Below are 20,775 nucleotides of genomic sequence, written 5' to 3'. Positions count from 1 at the left end.
CCATCCATCCATGGATGGATCCATGTTTGAGGGCAGGGTACACCCTGGGCAAGTCACCAGCCCATCACACTGAGATTCCTTTTTATTTTAATGAACACTTCAGATTTCAATGCCGACTAAAATTTAGATGTAACTCTTGCAGATGGAGCTCTTCTGATATTTTATCACCATCCTGACAATAAGTGTAAATGTCAGCGTGTTAAAACCTTAGACACAAACCTGGTGGACGCAAATGCACACGACTTAATAGTTTAGCCAATTTAACTCAGAATTTATAATGCTATTAAAGCAATATCCGATAACTGTTGAAAATAAAAAAAAAATAGATCAGTAAGTCGAGAAAAGATGCTTCATAATCTTTTTAATGCTCATCAAAAAACAAAAAGACATGACGACCTAACAGGTTTTATGTAGGTAAAAACATTTATTCTGATACTTTTAATACATCATTGACACTGTGAATTTTAGCAGCATTGTGAGTTGCAGGTGGATCTTTCATGCTGCTCATTTATCACAATCATCAATTCATCAGTATTTATTGAAGTGGAATAAAGGAAGGAATAAAAAGCAGTGAACCACCTTCAGACTCACTGATGCATTTTGGGAGTGCAGACACACCATCAACATTTTGCAATTGCCGGCCTAATTCTCTGCCATTTTCTCACAGATCCAGTAGTTTAGTTTTTCACATACCCTGTCATTCCAGCCATTGTCCACATGTATCTCTGCACAATTTTCCTCTTTACCCTCATCATCATTGTTGGGCTCTCCAGGGAGCCAATAGCTGAAAAAACAATTGGAAAGGATTAAGATGCAGATGCAACATGTTACTGGTTCACTTCGTTACTCTGTAAGCTTTATGTCAGTTGATAGATTGAATTATATGTGAACCTTGTGTTCAGCAGAGTCCCATCCACCCATTGCCACGTCCCCTCCTGTGCGCTGTCTGTCAGTCCAATCCACACTTCTTGGGAAAACCTTCTTGAGAAGTCCTGACAGAGAAAATCATTGATCAGTAGACATCAGTCTGATGGTGCATTTGTAACTCCACACAAGCCTCATATATCATATCATATCACACAGACATAAGTTACCTGCTCTTCCTGGCTGTCTATGATCATCAGGTCAGCCCCTCTGCTCAGACAGTCATCTCGACTCTCCTGCCAGGTTCTCTCAGTGGAGGAAATGTAGTATAAGCTGGAACGGAAAGGCACCCATCTACCTTCATGAAGACGCTGATCTAAGAGGGGGAAAAAAAGCACAATTGTGATATTTTCAGTTGTATTTTGATTTTATGCATTAACAGGCTTTTTATTTCTTTAACTGTGAATCCATTCAGTATCCATTCCAGATCTAAAGTAGAAATTCTATCTGCAGTTACAAATCTTTTTTTTAACCTGTCCTGTTATATCCTCATAAGTATAAAGCTCCTCTTGTTACCATGCTTTCTTACTTTATTTTGTTTATTTTGAGTACTGATACATGATATTTCTGAACCTGACAGGGGGACAGAAAGACAGGTAACGAGACAGAAAATCAAAGGAACAAACAAGTCAACAGACAAGCAAAGAACAACAAAAGAGTGGAGAGAAGGAAGAGAGTGCAAAGATTCGTCGGTCTTTCAAATCAAATTCGATTGGTGTCTTGTCTCATATTATCACACAGCATCATTTCAACGATTTAGATTAATGTCAAATTTCCTGTTGGTAATTTATTCTGTCAAGTGTCCATTTATCTCATTAATCATATATTCAATTTAATAATATATAATTTAACATGCATCTTAAAGTTCCATTAAGAAGAGAACCAAATTCTTTGACATAGTTAAACTTGTTTTTTAAAGTAATGCATTAGTTACTTTGCCTACAGTTACTTTTTTGAAGAAGTGGTAACTGTCGTATAATGCATTTACATTCTAACCACTATGTTGTGATCACTCATATATCCATTGTATTAATCAAACGCTAACTCATTATGTATGATTCACTTATATACAATTTATACATATTTATAATGAACATGTATTAATTCAACTGTTGACTATATTATTATTCTTCTTGTATGCATCCTATAATTGTCTCATGATTTTAAGGCCTCCAGTATAGCAGATTGTAACTGAAAAGCTCTCTGTGCATCCTGAAGCAGTTCGAGGCCGGTCAGGGTCAAAGCAAGGAGTAGTACATAGTTTCGACTCTCCTTTAGCTGACTCCCTATTTTTCTCCTGAGAAAAAAACCTGATTATCTCCTCGAAAGTACGTGTGACCTTTATGAAACAATGGCTGTCTGTTGGTTTACGAGAAAAACAACCCTGTGACAGTCAGAGTGTTATCAAAATGTAACTATTAATCATGCAAATCTAACAGTATAACTTCCCAAGCAAAAGAGAGCTCAATGCCATTTTCTGCTGGAGACTCTGATGCTGTCAGAGCTCACGGACATGGCCCAGGACTCCTGTTTTTCTTTTATTGCTAGCATTTCGGTTATCTCCCTGTCTGATCAACTTTCTACTGAATTAAAGATCCTGTGCAAGAGACTTCAACGTTTCGAGCATTTTTAATTACTTTGTTCTTCAGTTTTCTGCTCAAGTCTCAACATAACTCTAAATAATTACATTTTAAAAGTAACTTGCCCAACACTGCCAGTCACTGATCCTCACTATCACTGTCCTCACTATCACACTTACTGAAGTCATCAAGCTTCCTCTCCAGCTCATCTCTCTCTTCAGTCAGCTGTTTGGTCCTGGCTTCACAGTCTGAAACAGAGTTTGTGTGATCTTTTGCATCACCCTCTAAACAGTTAATTAAAATCACAAGTTGTAGTGTTTTAGAGTTATAGATGAGATCAGTATGCATGCTCACTTATTCAGTATGACTTTATGTAGTTATTGGTGAACTATTTTCACCATTAAACTCTGAAACCTTTTGAACAGACTGAAGATTACAGAATGTTCACTGTAAAAACACCCCTACTTGAAATAAGCCAAAAATTCTAACATTTGATTGCATTTTCTTCTTTTCAGCAACAACAACAACAGCAAAAATCTGCCTGTGGGTTAAGCAAAATTTGAAATTTCTGGAAACAGAAGAGGTGACAATGTTTGCTTTACTGTGTCAGAAGCAAATAAAAAAGACTCACTGAGAGGAAGTCTCAAGCAAATGTTGAGAACAACCTGAATGATGCAGAGGAGACCAAAAGACACAGCAACACACCTGTACAGCTTAAGACCTACAAACAAAATTGCAAAATATGCAATATTTTATAAGATTTAGACATTTCATCAGTTGTAAAAGACGAGAGCAAATCATGTGAAATTAAATTTACAAATGTTAAAATGAAAGCATCAATTTTTTGAACAGAAAAAAAAACATTTACTTAACTAATTTCTTGAAAGAAACACTCAGCACATTACTTAAACACTACTATACTCTTCCATGAATTCAATAAGGTGAAGTTTAATGTTGAGTTGATGTTGTTGTTTGTCTCTCACCTGGTGCTGCAGACGTGTCTCTTTTGTCTTTATTGGAGATGTTTTCCATCAAGACTTCAGGTTCATTTTCAAGGACGGCCATCTCCATGTTACTGAGGCTGAGAGTGAGGAGGCTGCTGCTGAGGGTTTTCTGTAATCTGCCTTTATCTTGTCTTCTGATTAAAAGATTTATACTCCCTCTGCTTCATGACTTATCGCAGATGCAGCTCAAACATGAAAGATCCCGAAACGCATGTGATCGTATGGCGTGTTTCACACCAAAGATCTGAATGTGTTTTGAAATTTTGATCATACCTCATTTAGTTTCATTCCTAAAAAACTTTTTGAAAATGACTCATTGTGAGGAGAGTGAGCACATGAAAATCTATATTTAAAGCTTGGGTTGGCGATCTTGGAAAGCTAGCATTAGCACGTAGCATCTCCCCAAGGCTCCGCCAAGCTAGCTCCGCCCAGCTCCCACCCCATTGGAGGAGCTCCCGTTGGGAGCGGAGACGTTCGGCGCTTCCGCATTCCTGGCGTAACCTGTCCTCAGCGCTTCGTTTCTGCGTTTTTCTTTATTTGCCCTACGCCAAGTTATGGCGCACTCAACGGTAAGTCAACCCCCAACACATTCATCTCCGCTATTCTGCAACGACGCTCCGTCCTTCGACGCGCGCACTGAACCAGGGTCAGTGCACGCCATTGACATGTACGCGCAGGGGGCAGGTCGAACGGCGAAGGGATTTGATTGGTTTAAAAAAAGGTGTCCCCTCAAGACTATTGGTTGCTGTTTTTCCCGTTTTACTCCTGCTGTAGGTAGCGGATATTTTCCAAACTACTTTAAAAACACTCTATGAATATTTTCCCATCGGGTCATAAAGATCATTTTAACCAGTATTTAGAAAAATGTATCTCATTCAAATCGCCAACCCTAGCTTTAAAGGTGCATTAAGGAGTTTGCATGTTTTATGCGAACCAGCGCCCCCTGCAGGCCTGGGGCGTAATGCAGCTTAGTGAAAAACTCGTCCCTGTGGCTCGCGTGCACGGAAGAGGGGAACTCCTTCCTCGCTCGTTTAGTAGCGCTCAAGTAAAATTTAAGTTTCTTTTACCTGGTGGAGTCTGTGCTGGAGCTGTGGCAGTGCTAGAAGCCAGTCTTTTCTTACATCCTGGAAGATCCTGCTCCGTTGTTGCTTACTAAGCATCTGGCGGAGTAATGACGGACAAAGCGAAACTCATCCAGCCGGAGCGTGCATTACGTCATTCCTTTCAAATTCTCCCCAAAAAAATTCTGGTGCCGGACCGGCACTGCAACTTTCAAGTGACAATTTAGCGCTGTTAGAGGTACTTGTAACAAATATGTCAGGGCACATTGTACACATCATTAAAAATGTGTAACATGTTTATGGTGGAAATTAAGCATTGTGTCAAGCAGCGGCGAGGCAGCAAAGGAGGATTCAGTTTGCTCTTTAGTTTTCACAAGCATCAGAGTTTATTGTGACAACAATCAACCCTGTGCACACACTAGTGATGTTAACCGTGACACCGAAGCTTCGAACCATGTGTTGAAAAAATGAACCTCTTCTCAGTGGAGCTTTGTATCGGAGCTTGATTCGTTTCCTGATAATCACGTGATCCGTGACGTCTGAAGCTTCATTTGTGCACACCCACGTGACGCTTCAGCCGCTGCTTCACAGGTTTAAAACGCGCTGCAGCTGTTTGTGGGTTGTGGAGGCGGTTTGTGAGTCGAGAGAGAGTGAGAGACAGTGAATATAGATTTGATATGGAGCCTGTGGCAAAAAGAGGACGCTCTGAAGTTTGGGAACACTTTGATTTGATTTGATTTCACCCAACAGTGGTGTTATGAGCAAATGTGTTATGCCTACATTTTGTTCATTCTTAATGTTAGACTTTGAAATGTATTTGGGGTGGTTGGTTGCAAGTTGCAACAATATGTCATATGTAAAGTATTGTTTTGTCAGACCAAATCCCTTCTTTAAAAAACATTCCTCATTTGTAATTTATTTTTCTAGGTCCAGTGTGTAGTTTGTGGCCAGCATCTGCCAACGTCAATTCACTTCCACTATCTGTCATGATACCTTAATAATTACTGCGTCTCAAATGATAAGTCAGCTTGCTGCTGACTTGTTATGTGAGACACAGCAAATGTACTGGTCACTTCAAACACATTTAGTCATACATATGAACACTCTGCTTTTTCATCCCCATCTTTATTCAAGTTGGCCTATGAACAATAGAAATGCTGACATCAAAATATTAGCTATACTAGGTTTTAGTGATGTGGACAAATCATTCAATAATTTAAAAATGTAATTACTCATACATCACATTCATTCAGCTCTGACACATAACATGCTTTCCTTGACTTTCACCACCAGGGGTCCTTGTTGGGCTCTGATCTGAAAAGTTTCGAGTGCTGAACCTTTTTTCAAAACAATTGTGTTGAAAGCTTTGTTGCTTTAGTAAGCTTCAGATTGCCATCACTAGCACACACACCAGCGCCCTCCTTGGCGGTGCGCAGGCTACGTCCCTCCCCCAGAGGTCTCTCTGACCCACGGTGCGCACACAAAGAAAATAAAAGAACACAAAACAGGTGGCAACGGCACACAAACAATAAACAAAACACACGCTTAATAAATGAAACATAAATAAATGAAACAGGACACAGAAACCAGCCCCAAACAGCCCCCGAACTCAGTCCCGTTTCCCATGAGCCCTTGCGGCTCAACACAGTCTGTAGGGCAGCGGCCCTCTGGGGCCCCCTAGCGACCCCTCCATGGTCGCTACAGTATTTTTAAGGTTGTAAAACTCCCTAATGCACCTTTAACAACGCGGCAACCAATTGAAAAAAATTATAATGTCTTACCCTGAGTTAATTTGCTTTTGCTGGTTAAAACCTAAAACGTACCAGTCTGTAAAGAGTCCTTCTGTCTTTTCTTTAACAGAGGATGAGGCTGTTGCAGTTGGTCTGGAAAACTTTGTCCTGTTCACAATCATGGGCTGCTGTTGCCGATTCAGGACATATAGGAGAGGAAAATAATCAACTGCTCTGGACAGTTTCCAGTTTGTCTGCAGTGTGTCACAATTTGTGAGAGTGAAGTACAGTCTATATACAGTGGTCACAGTGTGTTGTGCTCTGCAGAGCTGTAAAGCAGTCAGGGTGCCTGATCTGACTGCTACAGAGCTGGAAGAAGACAAGAAGGCAGTGTGATGCTTCAGGTATTTCTCTTCCAGCAAAACCTTGTATCCTGTCATCTGACACAGAACATCTAACTGAGCATTATTTCACCTTTTAACAGTTACATCTGACAGCAGTGGTCTTTTTCAGCAGGTAATGCACAATTAAAAAGTCAAGATTCAAGAAACTTTATTCATCCCAAAGGTAGAAATTCAGTTTAGAGCTGTGAGGCCGTGAGGTGCGCCACACTTGAAAGAAAGATAGAACAGAGTTTGGGGGGTGGGGGGCTTGACTGGGTCAGAGGAGTAAGGGAAAAGAGTAAAGGGGAAGAGGTCAAGCTTGTATCACTGCTCTCAGGTCACAGGACAACTATCACATAGGGAACTGTCGTTTTGCACCGCCCACCTCATGTCCTTCGACAGTAAAGAAGTAGGGGGAGGGGTGGAGGCGGGGAAGATCGGGGGACTGAATATGTATGTGTGGTGAGCTTCGAGTCCAAGAGTTTGTTTGTGCAAGTGAACTATTTCTGAGGCCAGAGGGTGACTCATTCAGCTGATGTGATTCGCGATAACGGGCCTCTATCCAGCCTTCAGGGTCACAGTGTACATGGGAGGAGGTGAAGTGTGTAAAAGAGCTTCACCACGCTTAAGTCCTACACAATCCCACAAGGAAACGTTGATGTCAGGGTTTATTGAGGTTACATCAATAAGTGTGAGTTGCTAGCTTGACATAGAAAATTTGATATACTGTATTTCAAACCAGCTGGTCATCTGTGGGTTGTGATGATCACAGCAGCTCGTGGTGGTACCGCCTCACAAATTATTCAGTTTCGAGGATCGGATGCTGATTGCTGCAGATGAGTAAACTTATATTTGTTAAAAAAAAAAATAGTATTCTAAATTCAACTCTTCAAAATATATGTGCCTACAAATTTAAAGAGGGCTGCAAAGATTTGAAAATGAGCTGTTTTGATTATATCTGATTTGATCTCATTGGATGAGGACCTGAACATCAATCTGGGATGCTGACTTATGGAGCCATTTTCTTCTCACAGATCCAGTGGATTTGTCTGTCACATGGCCAGTCATTCCAGCTGTTTTCCACATCTTCGTCAATTATTTCTGCACAATCTTCCTCTCCAGACATGTCGTTGGGCGCTCCATTGTCCCAGTAGCTGAAAAGCAAAAAAAAAAAAAAAAAAAAACATTAAAAAAAAAAAAAACCTTCAAAAGGATTAATCGAAGATTATAATGCAGGGGTAACATGTTTATTGTTAAATATTGAATTCTTCAAGGTCTTTAAGTTTAATCTAATTCATTTTATTGAATTATATGTGAACCTTCTCTGAAGCAGAGTCCCGTCCACCCATCGCCACGTCCCTTCCTGTGCTCTGTCAGTCAGTCCAATCCACATATCCTTGGAAAATCTTCTTGTGAAGTCCTGACAAAGAAAATCACTGATCAGTAGACATCAGTCTGATTGTGCAATTGTTACGTCCTCGTATTAAATCACACAGACATAAGCTGTGATGTTATGTCATCTTAGAACATGTTACTGAGAGCGATGGCGTGACGACGTCTTGTCTCATCTTATTCTCCTCTTGCTTCCAGCAGAGGACTCACCTGCCTCCTCCTGCATCGAGCATCTGCTTGCTTTTCGCTCCTGAGCCTCTGACCTGCACCGTAACAATGTGCAAATAGAAAAATAACACGACACAAGCTACCTGTTCTTCTTGGCTGTCTATAATCATCAGGTCGGCCCCTCTGCTCACACAGTCATCTCGACTCTCCTGCCAGGTTTTTTCAGTGGAAGAAATGTAATAGAAGCTGGAACGGAAATGCACCCATCCTTTTTGAAAAAGCTGATCTGAGAGAGAAAAAGAAAAGCATGATGTTGTGACATTCACAGCTTCATTATGATTTTCTTTAATAGACTGTAAGAACAAACTGCTTCTTTTACTGTGCATCTGTTGAGTATCTATTCATGCTTAATACACAGTATCAAAGTTTGCATGATTGTCAAGGAAAATTTTAAATGCACTTTCCCCATGATCTGTGCCTCAAATAAAGTGATGATCAGACACTAGGAGAGCAGTTTTTATGTGCTGTGTGATTCTCTTAAGCCAGATTAAATGCAATGCAATGAAATCTATATAATGTTGCATCTCGGCTCCTTGTTTTTGCCTAAACTCATTGAAATGTTGTAAACTTGAATGCCTTGTAGGAGAGGATGTGTCTCAAACTAACAGTTCTACCCACTGATCCATCTGTCCTCATTTTGCTTTCTGTCGTGAGATCCACACTACACACTCACCAAAGTCATTCAAGGTCCCCTTCAACTCATCTCTCTCTCTGATCAGAGCATTCTGCTGGGATTCTGCCATGGCAGAGGGAAAGGAAAAACAAATGTATCAATATAGCATCATTCAGATACAAGGTAATTCACAGTGCTTTAGTAAGAAATTAAATGATTACATTAAAACAGACCATTTTAGAATCTTAATCTAAAATAAAGTGTTCACTAAAATGGGATTATCTTGAGGTCACACTGAGTTTCACCTTTGTCCAACAAAACTAATTCTCAATTCTGTAAACATTTGTCAGAAATGCTCAAGTTATCCAATTCAATTGTTCAGTTGTGACCATGAAGTGTTAAATGTGTTTGGCATTTTACTTTTTATTCATGTGAATGTCAGATGAGAGAATCTGTGACAAAATGACAGAAAGTAACCACTGATTTACTTTCATACTTACGAGACTCATCCAGTCTCCTCTTCAGCTCGTCTCTCTCTCCAGTCAGGGCTTTAATCTCGGCTTCATGACCTGAAACTAAATTTGTTTAATTTATTGAATCAAATCTTTGATATTAAAAGTTATTATTCAACATTTATTTATAGAGGAGTAACCCCTTGAGATGCATCATCTCGTTTTCAAGGGGTTCCTCTGAATGAAATGACAATTAACATAAGGAGCATGGCATAAAAAAGGGCCAACCATAATAGTCATAATACAATGAATTGACAAGAGAAATAAACAAAACCAAAAATACAAAACACAACAATAACCACGCACACACACACACACACACACACACACACACACACACACACACACACACACACACACACACACAGCTGTCGTGAATCAACCAACTCCCCAGCCACTGCCACCACCGCATCATGCACAAAGTAAGACATATGGAACCATCAGACTCCATTATATTACAGATGTGTAAGTTTTTGGCATATAATACAGTTTTTAGCATAACATTGGTTTCAAAAAAAATAAAATAGATGGTAAAACACAGATATATAAGAATATAAGGAAAAACACACACACACACACACAAAACAAGCACAACAAGATTAAGTAACAAAAGCATCAGTGCATATAAATGAATAAGTAAGTAAAGCTAAATAGAACGGGGTTTATTGTGAGCTGGGCAGAGGATCCACAGCTGCAGGCCTCCCCCCTGCCCAATGAGCAAAGGGTGACCAAGGGGAATGAAATACCCAGAACCCTCCCCAAACCTGAGAGGGTTGACAGGGGAAGTGAGGACTTGTAGAGTAGTGTAGCCAAGCCTCTGCACTCCCCTTGAAGTGTGGAGACAGTCAAGATATATCTAACTTATAAACATGAACAGACATTCCGAAGAAATGACAAAACAGAATTTCGAAACATTTGAATTGAGTTTATTGAGCGAATATGTTCGGGAAGGTTATTCCAGTCTTGAGGAGCTTTTACGCTGAATGCTAGTTTTCCAATTTCTAATCTGGTTCTAGGTACATTCAGATAAATTTGGTCATGATGACGTAAACCATAAGGAGTACTGAAAGGCACTAAGTATCTTTTCAAATAAATTGGGTAGTTGAGGTGTATACATTTGAAAATAAACTGTAACCAGTGATACTGTCTCCTCTGAGAAGGAGCAAGCCATGACAGCTGCTCATACAGCTCACAGTGGTGAGTCAGATAGGGACAGCGGAGAACAAAACGACAGAGTTTGTTGTAGACAACATCCAAAGTGTGCAAATAAGTTTGAGTCGTATTTGAATATACTATATCTGCATAGTCCAACATGGGAAGCAGCAATTGTGTAACTATTCTTTTCCTAATTTGAAAAGTGAAACAGTTTATAGATCGATATAGTGTTTTTAAACGATAATTCAATTTGTTAGTAATGTTTTGTATATGTCGTTTAAAAGAGAGATCTTGTTCCAGCCACACTCCAAGGTATTTAATGGAGTCTGTGGGTTCAAGAGGAGAGAAATCCAAAAAATGTACACTAAGGTTATTTTCCAGAGTATCTATACACCATCGCTCAAACAACATAGAGTATGATTTAGTTTTGTTAAAGAGTAATTTATTATATGACAACCACTGTTGCACAGAATCGAAATCATACTGCAGGGATTCATTTATTTCTGATAACAGGTCTGGAACAGTAGATGACTGTATAGTCTGCATAGAGATGTATATCACATTTTGTGCAGCAAAGTGGTAGGTCATTAATAAATATTGAAAATAACAGAGGCCCAAGAGAGGAACCTTGGGGAATCCCTTTATCAATTCCAATAAAATTAGATTGAGTGCCTTGAAATGACACAGATTGGCTGCGGTGGTGTAGATAAGAATTAAACCACAATGACGAAGATCTATCAAGTCCAATGGCATTTAATTTGTCTAGAAGTAAATAGTGATCTACAAGATCAAAAGCTTTAGTTAAATCGAGAAAAATAGCACCAGTGCACAAACTATTGTCAAAATTATGAAATATGTCATTAGTAAATTTCAGAAGAGCTGAAGAGGTGGAAAAATGTTTTCTAAACCCAGACTGGCATTGAGCCAACAAGTTATGTCTGGCAAGATGATTAGATAACTGATCAAAGACAATTTTCTCAAAAAGTTTTACTACACAATTAATTATTGATATAGGTCTATAATTATTAATGTTTTGCATATCTCCTCTTTTGTGCACGGGGATAACTTTACAAGCTTTCCATGCATAAGGTACTGTGCAGGTTGAAAAGGACATATTGAAAAGTTCAGCTAGAGGATGAGAGAGAGTATTTGCAGCAAGTTTGATATATTTGCTCTCAATGCCATCAGGGCCAGGTCCTGCACTTAAAGATAACTTGCCTATTGCCTCCAGGACCTCAGCTGAGGTGACATGCTTGAACATGAAAGAGCTATTGCACGGCAGAGAATGAACTATTGACTGAGTATGTGAAAGGGGAGAAACCTCTGGTGTTTGGGAAAAATGCAAGCTGTATGATACAAGAATTCTTTCGAGTGGTGCATGGAGGATAATCACTTCTGAGAACTGCAATGTGCTAAAAGACATTTCAATTGGGAAAATCTGAAATCCCCCATCAAAAGAAGAATCATAATTCCTTCATTCTGGCTGTCTGGTAATATATTTATTTAGCCCTTGAAATGGAGATGAGCTGGGAGCTCACTGGAACAGAAGAGGTATGAAAAATTTCCCATAATGCACTGCGTCCCCTGACAAGATGGAAGAGCAGAGCCGGAAGGAAACACGTAAATGCAAACAATTAAACACAATTAATTATATTAATATAAATTACACTCAAGTTTTATAAGATATCCAATCGTTTGATACTCTACATTTCAAATCGTTGGTGATATTTTGAAATCGTTTGTCAGAGCGAGTTCTGGTAAACAGTCGTTGCATCTGCCTGTGTCGCAGCCAGTGAGAGGCTCAGGGTGACGATGCAGCGGGAGGCGAGCGGCGTCTCGCTCATGTGAAATTATGTGGATTCAGAAATATGCAGTGATATGTCAGAATTTGAGGCAAAATGACAGAAAGTGAACAACTTGTACATGAGGGAATGTCTTTTTTGAACATTAACATGTTATCAATATGGTAGAAACACTGAAATGCTGAAAACAGATTCATAATGAAATTAGCAGTTATAATTCCTTCATTGTTATCATCAGCCTATGACGTCTTATCAATACACTGTGAGTGCCTGCACTTGAGGCATAATTATTGATGAGTTAAACTGCATTATTGAGGCTGGCAAACAGTGTCAAGAAATAATTCTCATCTTGTCTTTACTGTGAAACATCCATATATTTTTCAGGAAGCTTCCATGGCTGCATGTTCACGTGGTACCAGAGGGATTTGGAGTGTTCAATCCTTTCTCAACATTTTTCCACAGTCAAAAGTTTGACAAGCACAGCAGAGTGCTTACTCGCAGCCCATGATTGTGAAGAGTAAGAAGAAAGTTCTCACTTCTCTGTGGGAATAAATAAAACTGCCTGACTGAGATCTCAAGCTAAGATTCTCACATGTATTCTGACTTGTTGTCTGGAGATGTTGCTGCGATATTCTTGGAAATAAATCTCTGAAATGGAACCAATCCTCCTCAAATAGGAGTGTTGTAAAGAAAAATAAAGATGAAAATCACGTTGTTTCTCAGTTATCATGTAATCACATTACTCTGAAATGAATGTTTTGTTTTCTAAATGTGGAGCATTTAGTTTAAAGAATCTGTGGCTTAAATCCATTTGGTAAAAACACATTCAGATCAACAGGTTTGTCCAAAGTACTCAGAGCAATAATGTGCTCAGTCTTTTTAAAGAAAGTTTATTTCTGGAAACAGAAGAATTGACAGTGTCTGCTTTACTGTGATACTTAAACTATAAACACTTACCGAGAGAAAGTCTCAAGGAAATGTTGAGAACAACCTGAAGGATGCAGAGGAGACCAAACGACACACCGACACACCTGTACAGCTTCAGACCTATACACACACACACACACACACACACACACACACACACACACACAAACAAAGGTGAAAAGTAAAGAAAGTATAATAATTTTGACACTGACAGTCTGAGCAGACATTACACATTTTAAAATAAAGAGAAAAGCTCATCATTCTACTCTTCATTTACAACAAATAACTTTTTTTTTCAACAAAATGACACATAACGTCATGTCGTTACTAAAAACTCAAGACCTCAAGCTTTAGAAAAGCCCAGAAACACTGAGCACTACAGTAACCACTACAATATTGTATGTTTAAAATAAAGACAAGTTTCCTTTGACATTAGACTTTGTTTCTTACCAGGTGCAGTAGAAGTGACTTTATTGCCTCCAGCTGAAGGAATGTTTGGATCATTCCTGTCTGCAGCAGTGGAGGCGTATCCCATCGAGACTCCAGGTTTGTTTTCAAGGTCAACCCTTTCCATGTTTTTGAGGCTGAGAGTGTTGAGGCTGCTGCTGAGTGTTTTATATGGTGATGGACTTCAAAGTGAATATTTATTTCTTACTTCTGCTTTAAAGAATAGCACTTCCGAATTTTTATTCAAATTACAAATATAATTAATAGTGCTTGAATGCCTTTAACTTCCTGAAAACCTGAGATCTGTTCAAACTGTTGGATTCCTTAAATGAAAGCATCACTGTTCACTGCAGCATTCTCATTTTTCTAGATTTTAATAGTGTATGCATTCAATGGAAATCAATGAGCACTGTTTTTAATATTGTCTTTAATTCATAATCATGGATGCATTCTATTCTATTCTATTCTATTCTATTCTATTCTATTCTATTCTATTCTATTCTATTCTATTCTATTCTATTCAAAAGAGAACATGTCACCCGAATTGCATACTTAAAATAACATAAAAATTATGATTCCCAGAAAAAAAAAAAAAAAAAAAAAATCATAGGTAGACTACATGTTGTCTACTATGCAAATAGATATAATATACTTTTTTCTTATATGCATATTAGATGAAATACTGCTTCTTTGTCATTGCAGTGAAATGTTGACTATCAGATTCAAAGAAGCAGTAAAGTGCAGTTAAATATGGCAAATGGGAATGTTAAACTCTGGAGTGTCAATAACGATACTGATATGTACTTTAACACTGATGTGAAGGTTAAAACCACTGCCATGCTTTAGACAACCAGAACTGTATCACGACAGACAGCTTGGACTCAAAATGTGATAAATAAAGTAGTGAAAAGGGAAGGGAATCTTGATTGACTGTTAAAACTGGTTAAAATTGGTCACCGTTTAATGAGACGTCAGTCAACTTCTGCTTTGTCAGCCAGCAGTTTGTCTCTACATGCAGCTGGACCCATTCAGTGTGAAAATACAGGAACATCAGGCTGAGCTGAACACCGATCACACGAAGAAGGCACGGAGCCACGAGCGGAGCAACATCATGCGACGACTCAAATTAAACACGGAAGGTGCAGAGAGAAACACACCAGCTGATTCTGTAGCAGCTGGTGTGTTTCTGTGTATCAGACTCAATAAGTTAATTTCATAGCAGCATTGACACATCCAGATATCGTACCAGAACTATGTTCAGTGAAATAAGAGACTGAGGGTGACAGTGTCACTGTCCATATCTGGACTTTGCTTTTCGGGAAACACTACAGCAAAATGACATCTCAAAGTTTAATCTGATCCCGATGATGTCGTTATCAGTAAATGTATTGATGAATATACCAGACGTATTCTTGAGCTTAGTAATAAGAATCAAATATATATTCAGAACTGTGAAAAAAAAATGTAAATGTAAAAAGCTTCACTACTTCACTACTCCAACACAAATTCAGGTGATTGAGAAAAAATGTTTTCTTTTTCTGAACAGTTTGTTTTCACAATTCCCCCTTTATCATGTGTCACTTCAGAAAACTTAGCTGTGAAAAGAAGGCATTTCCTCAGAAACAGCTGATTTCACAAAGTTACTGACGTTTATCAATATGTAACCTTTCCAACCAGACAGGATAAAACCACCGAATTATAATGCAGACAATTAACATCATGCAGTTGTTGGCAACCAAACACCATGTCTACACAATGAAAATTTTAATCATGCAGCATGGTTGAAGCAGCAACTGTGCACAAACAGAGGGAAGAACTTTCTAATGAATCTATGCAGGAAGGGTAGTTTGTCTAAGAGGCGATGAGTCCTGGTGACAGTAAGCTTGAGCCAGATGCAAAAGAGATTCTGTTCACCCGACACAAAACACCAGGAACCTGGAACATGAAAGAATGCGGAACATTGTTGAAACACATACAAGTAAATAAAACCCCACAAAACTGCATGCAAAAGAAATGCAAATTAACTGAAATGGAGCATTGTGATTCTGGCCGCCAAAGTGGTATTTTGATGACAAAATAAACCCTAATTTCCCCCAATTTCCTAGCCCTGTTTTCTCAGCAAGTTTGTCATCACATTATGCTCTTGAAAATTGTAAGTCTTTCTAGACGCGCATAAGCCAGCACATTTTGCTTTCTAATGACGAAATATCACATATTTAGATTGTCTCTTGGTAACTGGGAGGGTTCCCTCTTTCCACATGTGATTCATCAGTTTCAGGATTTCCTCTGATACTTATTCACTTCCATTTTGAAACATGTCATATTTAAGACGATTCATTCCTGGGGCTGTTGATGACTCTTTTCTATGGCCAAGAGTAATTCTCCAAGTGAGAAATACAAGTTAAAAACATCAGTAATATTCTTTTCCTTTAGTCTGCTGCTTTATTGATTTAAAAGTCACGTTTCTCTTCCTTGAACCCCTCCTAACCAATGTATGGACAGCTTTGAATTGATTTAATAAACAGATTATATCCCACTGATCCATAAAATCTTAAAATCATTCATATTAAATTGCAGACATTACCAAAGTTTACCACATGAATCCACATGCTGTCCCCACACTGAGCTGGGTCTGGATAACTGTCTGTTGAAGGTGAAGAGATGGACATTGATCGTGTGTGTGTGTGTGTGTGCGTGCGTGCGTGCATGTGTGCGTGTGTGTAAAATGTGAAAATCTTTGTGAATGAAGGTGTGTCTTGCCGGGCGCGGTGGCGCGCGCCTGTAATCCAAGCTCCCGGGAGGCTGAGGCTGGAGGAAGGTTTGAGCTCAGGAGCTCTGAGCTGCAGCGAACCATGTCAATCAGGTGTCCACACTAACTTCGGTTTTGAGATGGTGATCCTGGGGGAGAACGGGACCACCAGGTCGTCTAAGGAGGGCGCATCGGCCTAGGACAGGGACGGAGCAGGTCAAAGCTCTCGTTCTGCTCAGTAGTGGGATCACGCCTGAGAACAGACGCTGCAGTGCAGCCTGAGCAACACAACCAGACCCAGTCTTTAGAGGGCTGACTACTCTCATTATCAACACTTCTGTCTTCACACATGTTCAGTACTTCTGTTTTCACTTTTTTTTTTCTTACCACCAAACCAACCTCTCAGCTTCTTCGATGCTCCACTGCCTCCACCTGGACTAAACCAGCACCTGTCTTTTTCTCAGCAATAGTTTTATGTCTATCAAGCTGACTTCTTTGCAGTGTCATTAATTGAATTATTTCCCTTTAAAAACCCAGTGATGACCTCTCATGTGGGAAAGAAACTTGCAACTCTTGAAGACCAAATCCATTTCTCCACCCTGGCAGAGGGCTTTGTTTCACACCTGAACAGGAGGAAGCTATTTACACCATGGCTGTAAAAGACAATGAAACAATACCGAGGGAGATAAATATTGCCACTACAGAGTATAACATCTATAAACATCTCAACCATTGACGGGGTGCAGAAAACACACTAAATAAGTATAAAGCATCACTGTGCACCAGTGTTCCCAGTATGTACAGGTAAAACATGCAGCATGTAGTAACTGTAGCTCAAAATGAACAGCATTGGATAGTGACACACAGCACAGTCACTGGGACCTTTACTCATTTGCTATGGCTTTAGAAAAGAAGATGAAATTTGATGGAACAGCGTCTTGTCCAAAATGAAAACGCATGTAATTAATACAATTAATTTTGTGTCTTCTGGATAGAGTATGATGGAACTTAAAGCAAGTGATCCTCTGTACAACTTCATCAAGGTTGCAATCCAACGAAATGCAAAAATCACACATTAAACCAGAGAAGAGAGAAAGTTCCCTTCGGCCCACATCTGAGATCTCCACTGATTAAAAAAGCAAATCATGACAATACTGTTTTTACTCTTAAACATTTAATCGGTAAAATTATAAACGACAGTATGCTTTGAAAAAGCACAGAAGTTGTAAACAACATGTTGTCAGCATCCCGTCCATGCTCCTGATGTCTTGGTGTGGATGCTGCCCCTGTGTGTCTCCATCATGGATCCTCTGTTCTGTGTCTCATCTTCATTCTGGATCACCTGTGAAGAACCTGCTGAGCTTCAGCTTGGCTGAGCTGAAGGCCGGGGGACCAACAGAAGCTGGATCAGGTCTTTACCTTTCCAGAGCTGTCACATCTGAGACCAGTAGGGGAGTGCAGGACCGAGACAAACTGCTTGCTACTGGATGTCTCACTGGTGCTGAAACATTTTCTGCCTTTCCTGAGAGGACAGCATGTGCTGGTCAGAACAGACAATACCACAGTGGTGGGACATATGTCAGCAGACATGGGGGGCTGCGCTCACACCACCTTCACAGTCTGATTGTGTGAAGCAGCTCTCAATTGTCGCTGAAAGCGATGCATGTCCCGGGCTTTCTGAACCGGAGGGGCAGAGGTAGGCCACTTTGCATCAGAGGAACACTCAGTGTTGACCGTATTTTTTCCTGACCAATTAGAGTACTCCTCTGGTTCTGGATGCTTTTGGCTGCGTGCCCTCCTGTACACTTTTCCTTTTAGAGCTGCTCACTCTTTTTCTTTTTACTTTGTTTATTGGGTTTTTTCCAACCAGCCATGTTCAATCACATAAGCATTTTACAGAAAAGCAAATAGCCAGTCTGTTCTAATGAAACAGTGATTATTGGCAAACTCAAACGAAATGTGACATACTAGTAAATAATATTATAGCTGGAAAACATAACCTTAGGCAAGCTTTAAGATGTTAGAACAGTCATTAAGCCACTTAAAATGTTTTGAATAAGAACAGGGCACAAATTAAAATAACTTGATTGAAAAAACAGAGAGCAAAGCTAGAAATCTATAAATATGTAACCTTTATCAAAACTATGTATGTACTACAAAACCCACAGATTGAGAAAAAGTACGCAAACACCTTAAAGGGCAACTCCGTTTTTTTTTACACCTGGACCTTATTTATAGGTGTGTGCATGCTCATATACTCACTCAGACAAACATCGTGCAGCTCAGAGTCCTTCAGAAGTTATTTAGATCCAACCAATTTAGCAGGGGCCACTGCAAGGGAGCTTCAGCGCGGGACATCTCTGCAATCTCTGCAAAATCGCTCATTTCGGCTATATATTTTCATCCATCGCCAGTGTTATCATAAAGTCAGCTCATCTACCGTCTTCAGGTGGGTCCGCTGACAGTTTTCGCTAACTTAGCCACAATTAGCTTGGGTGGGAACATTGCGGAGCTCCTCTCCCCAGCAGAAAGGCACTTTGAGTCGGCCTCGGCTGTCAAAGCGCCCGGGCGTCTGACTCGCCGTGAGGCTGCATAAAGTCAGCTCGTCTACCGGTGGGTCAGGTGGGTCAGCTGACCAAGACGGTCAGACGGGCAGGGGCGGCCGGCGCGTGGGTCCGGTCTCCCGCCTGCGGAGCCCGACCGGGCCTAGAGGCTGGGCCGCTGGGTCGGGGGAACCGTCCGCCATGGCGGCGGCGCTGGGCGCCGTGCCGGGCAGGGGGCCCCCGCGGCAGGCCCCAGGTTGCCTTTTGGTCCGGGGTTGGATGCTCAAAGCTCTGCTTTACTCTGCTCTGATGGGGTCTGCTCTGCTTCGCTCTTCTCTGACACCTCACTAACTTAGCCACAATTAGCTCAGATGGGAACGTTGTGGAGCTCCTCTCCCCAGCAGAAAGGCACTTTGAGTCAGCCTCGGTCTGTGCACAGCGCTCCTTGGCCGGCTTGGAGACCTCCAGAGACTCTCGGTGAGGAGAGACTTCCAGGAGCGCCCCGCAGCCCGGGCGCAGTGCGCCTCCGCTGGGCACCGGAGCTCCGCAGCCTCCCGGTGAGTCAGACGCCCGTGCGCCGTACATGCAGAACTATAACAGTTTTTTTTTTTTGTTGTTTTTTTTTAAATAAGAGTAGAAATATGACCAACAGTCAGATGGATACTGCTTGAGAACCCAAATCACAGAATCAATCCAAAGTGCAATGTCCGCAGTGATTAAACAACCTGAATGGTAACATCACCTGGTTATGTTAACAGGGGCTAACAGTGGCTGGAAAAATGAGTCCAAGCTTGACCTTGGGGCAGGAATGAAGCTCCCTCCTCACAGGAGTGAAGGCAGCTTATTTCTTGGCCACTGCTGGGGTGAAATCTTGAAAGACTGAAATCCTGCTGCTGTTTTACTGAAGCAGTGACAGCTTACTGGCACGGCGCAGGATTTGATTGCAGACCTGGAAGAGGTTTACCGGTATAACGAGAGGCCGCCGCGGCTCGCCCTCCCTGGGTCTTGCACACAAGGTGCGTGGAGCTTGGTCCAAACCAGGTTTGCTGTCCAACCGGAGAATAATCCACGAGGAACTGGGAGATGAGCTGAGTTGGATGGGGACCCCCTGTGCCCTCAGGCAAGCCCACCAGGCACATGGTATTCCACCTGCAGAGCCCCTCCAGGTCCTCACATTTCTTTGTCAGCACCTCAACTTGAGTGGTTAGCATAGCAGCCTTCACCTGAGGATTGGCTTGCTGATTAGCATGATCGTTAGCCGAAAGCTCAGGGTCTGCTACGTTCGTGTTATAAACTTCGAGTTTAGCTTCGAGAAGTTCCTGAACAGCGGATAATTCTCTATTTACGGTCGCAGAGATGACAGAGTCGAATTTGGAGATGATATCTGGCTCAATTGTAAGTCGGGCCTTAGCACGGCTTGTCTATTTCTGATTTCGGACAGACAATATTGTCATTGTTGCAGCTGAGCCGAAAAAAAAAATCCAAGGAATAAAACTAAGCTTTTTTAAAACGCCTAATATCCGAAAACGGTCCAAATAATGCCAAAGGATACTATTAAAAGTCACATTTCACAGAGCCGCTCCAAAGCACGTCCTGCATCGTCACTGATCACTCCTACGCTTGCCAGAGCGCGACAGAAGAGGCTGGTCCTGATTCTGATAGCTCCACACTGGCCAAAGAAGCACTGGCTGGCGGAGATTTTTCAGATGTTGTGCGGCCAACCCT

At 40.8% G+C, this 20,775-nt stretch overlaps 1 protein-coding gene across 1 annotated transcript; it reads right to left on the bottom strand.

The window, feature by feature from the left end:
• Positions 1–207: 207 nt before the first annotated feature.
• On the bottom strand, positions 208–3,575 carry LOC115389788 (CD209 antigen-like). Its single transcript, XM_030093364.1, has 5 exons — positions 3,488–3,575; positions 1,095–1,240; positions 892–992; positions 694–784; positions 208–219 (listed from the first exon to the last, which is right to left on the bottom strand). Exons 1-5 carry the CDS (start codon positions 3,573–3,575, stop codon positions 208–210), a joined length of 438 nt encoding a protein of 145 aa, XP_029949224.1.
• Between the last annotated feature and the right edge of the window lie 17,200 nt (positions 3,576–20,775).

Source organism: Salarias fasciatus, chromosome 6 (genome assembly GCF_902148845.1).
Source record: "Salarias fasciatus chromosome 6, fSalaFa1.1, whole genome shotgun sequence".
NCBI classification, from domain to species: domain Eukaryota; kingdom Metazoa; phylum Chordata; class Actinopteri; order Blenniiformes; family Blenniidae; genus Salarias; species Salarias fasciatus.
Note: the sequence above shows the minus strand (reverse complement) of the source record. Positions and strands in the feature narration are given on the sequence as shown.

Bases quoted from the DNA above. Each gene is read 5' to 3' on its own strand.
- LOC115389788 (XM_030093364.1), bottom strand. From the start codon at position 3,575: ATGGAGATGGCCGTCCTTGAAAATGAACCTGAAGTCTTGATGGAAAAC. The intron at 1,241-3,487 runs GTGAGAGACAAA...TCCCCCTCTTAG, and splicing joins AGACACGTCTGCAGCACCAG to ATCAGCGTCTTCATGAAGGT. The intron at 993-1,094 runs GTAACTTATGTC...TTTCTCTGTCAG, and splicing joins TAGACAGCCAGGAAGAGCAG to GACTTCTCAAGAAGGTTTTC.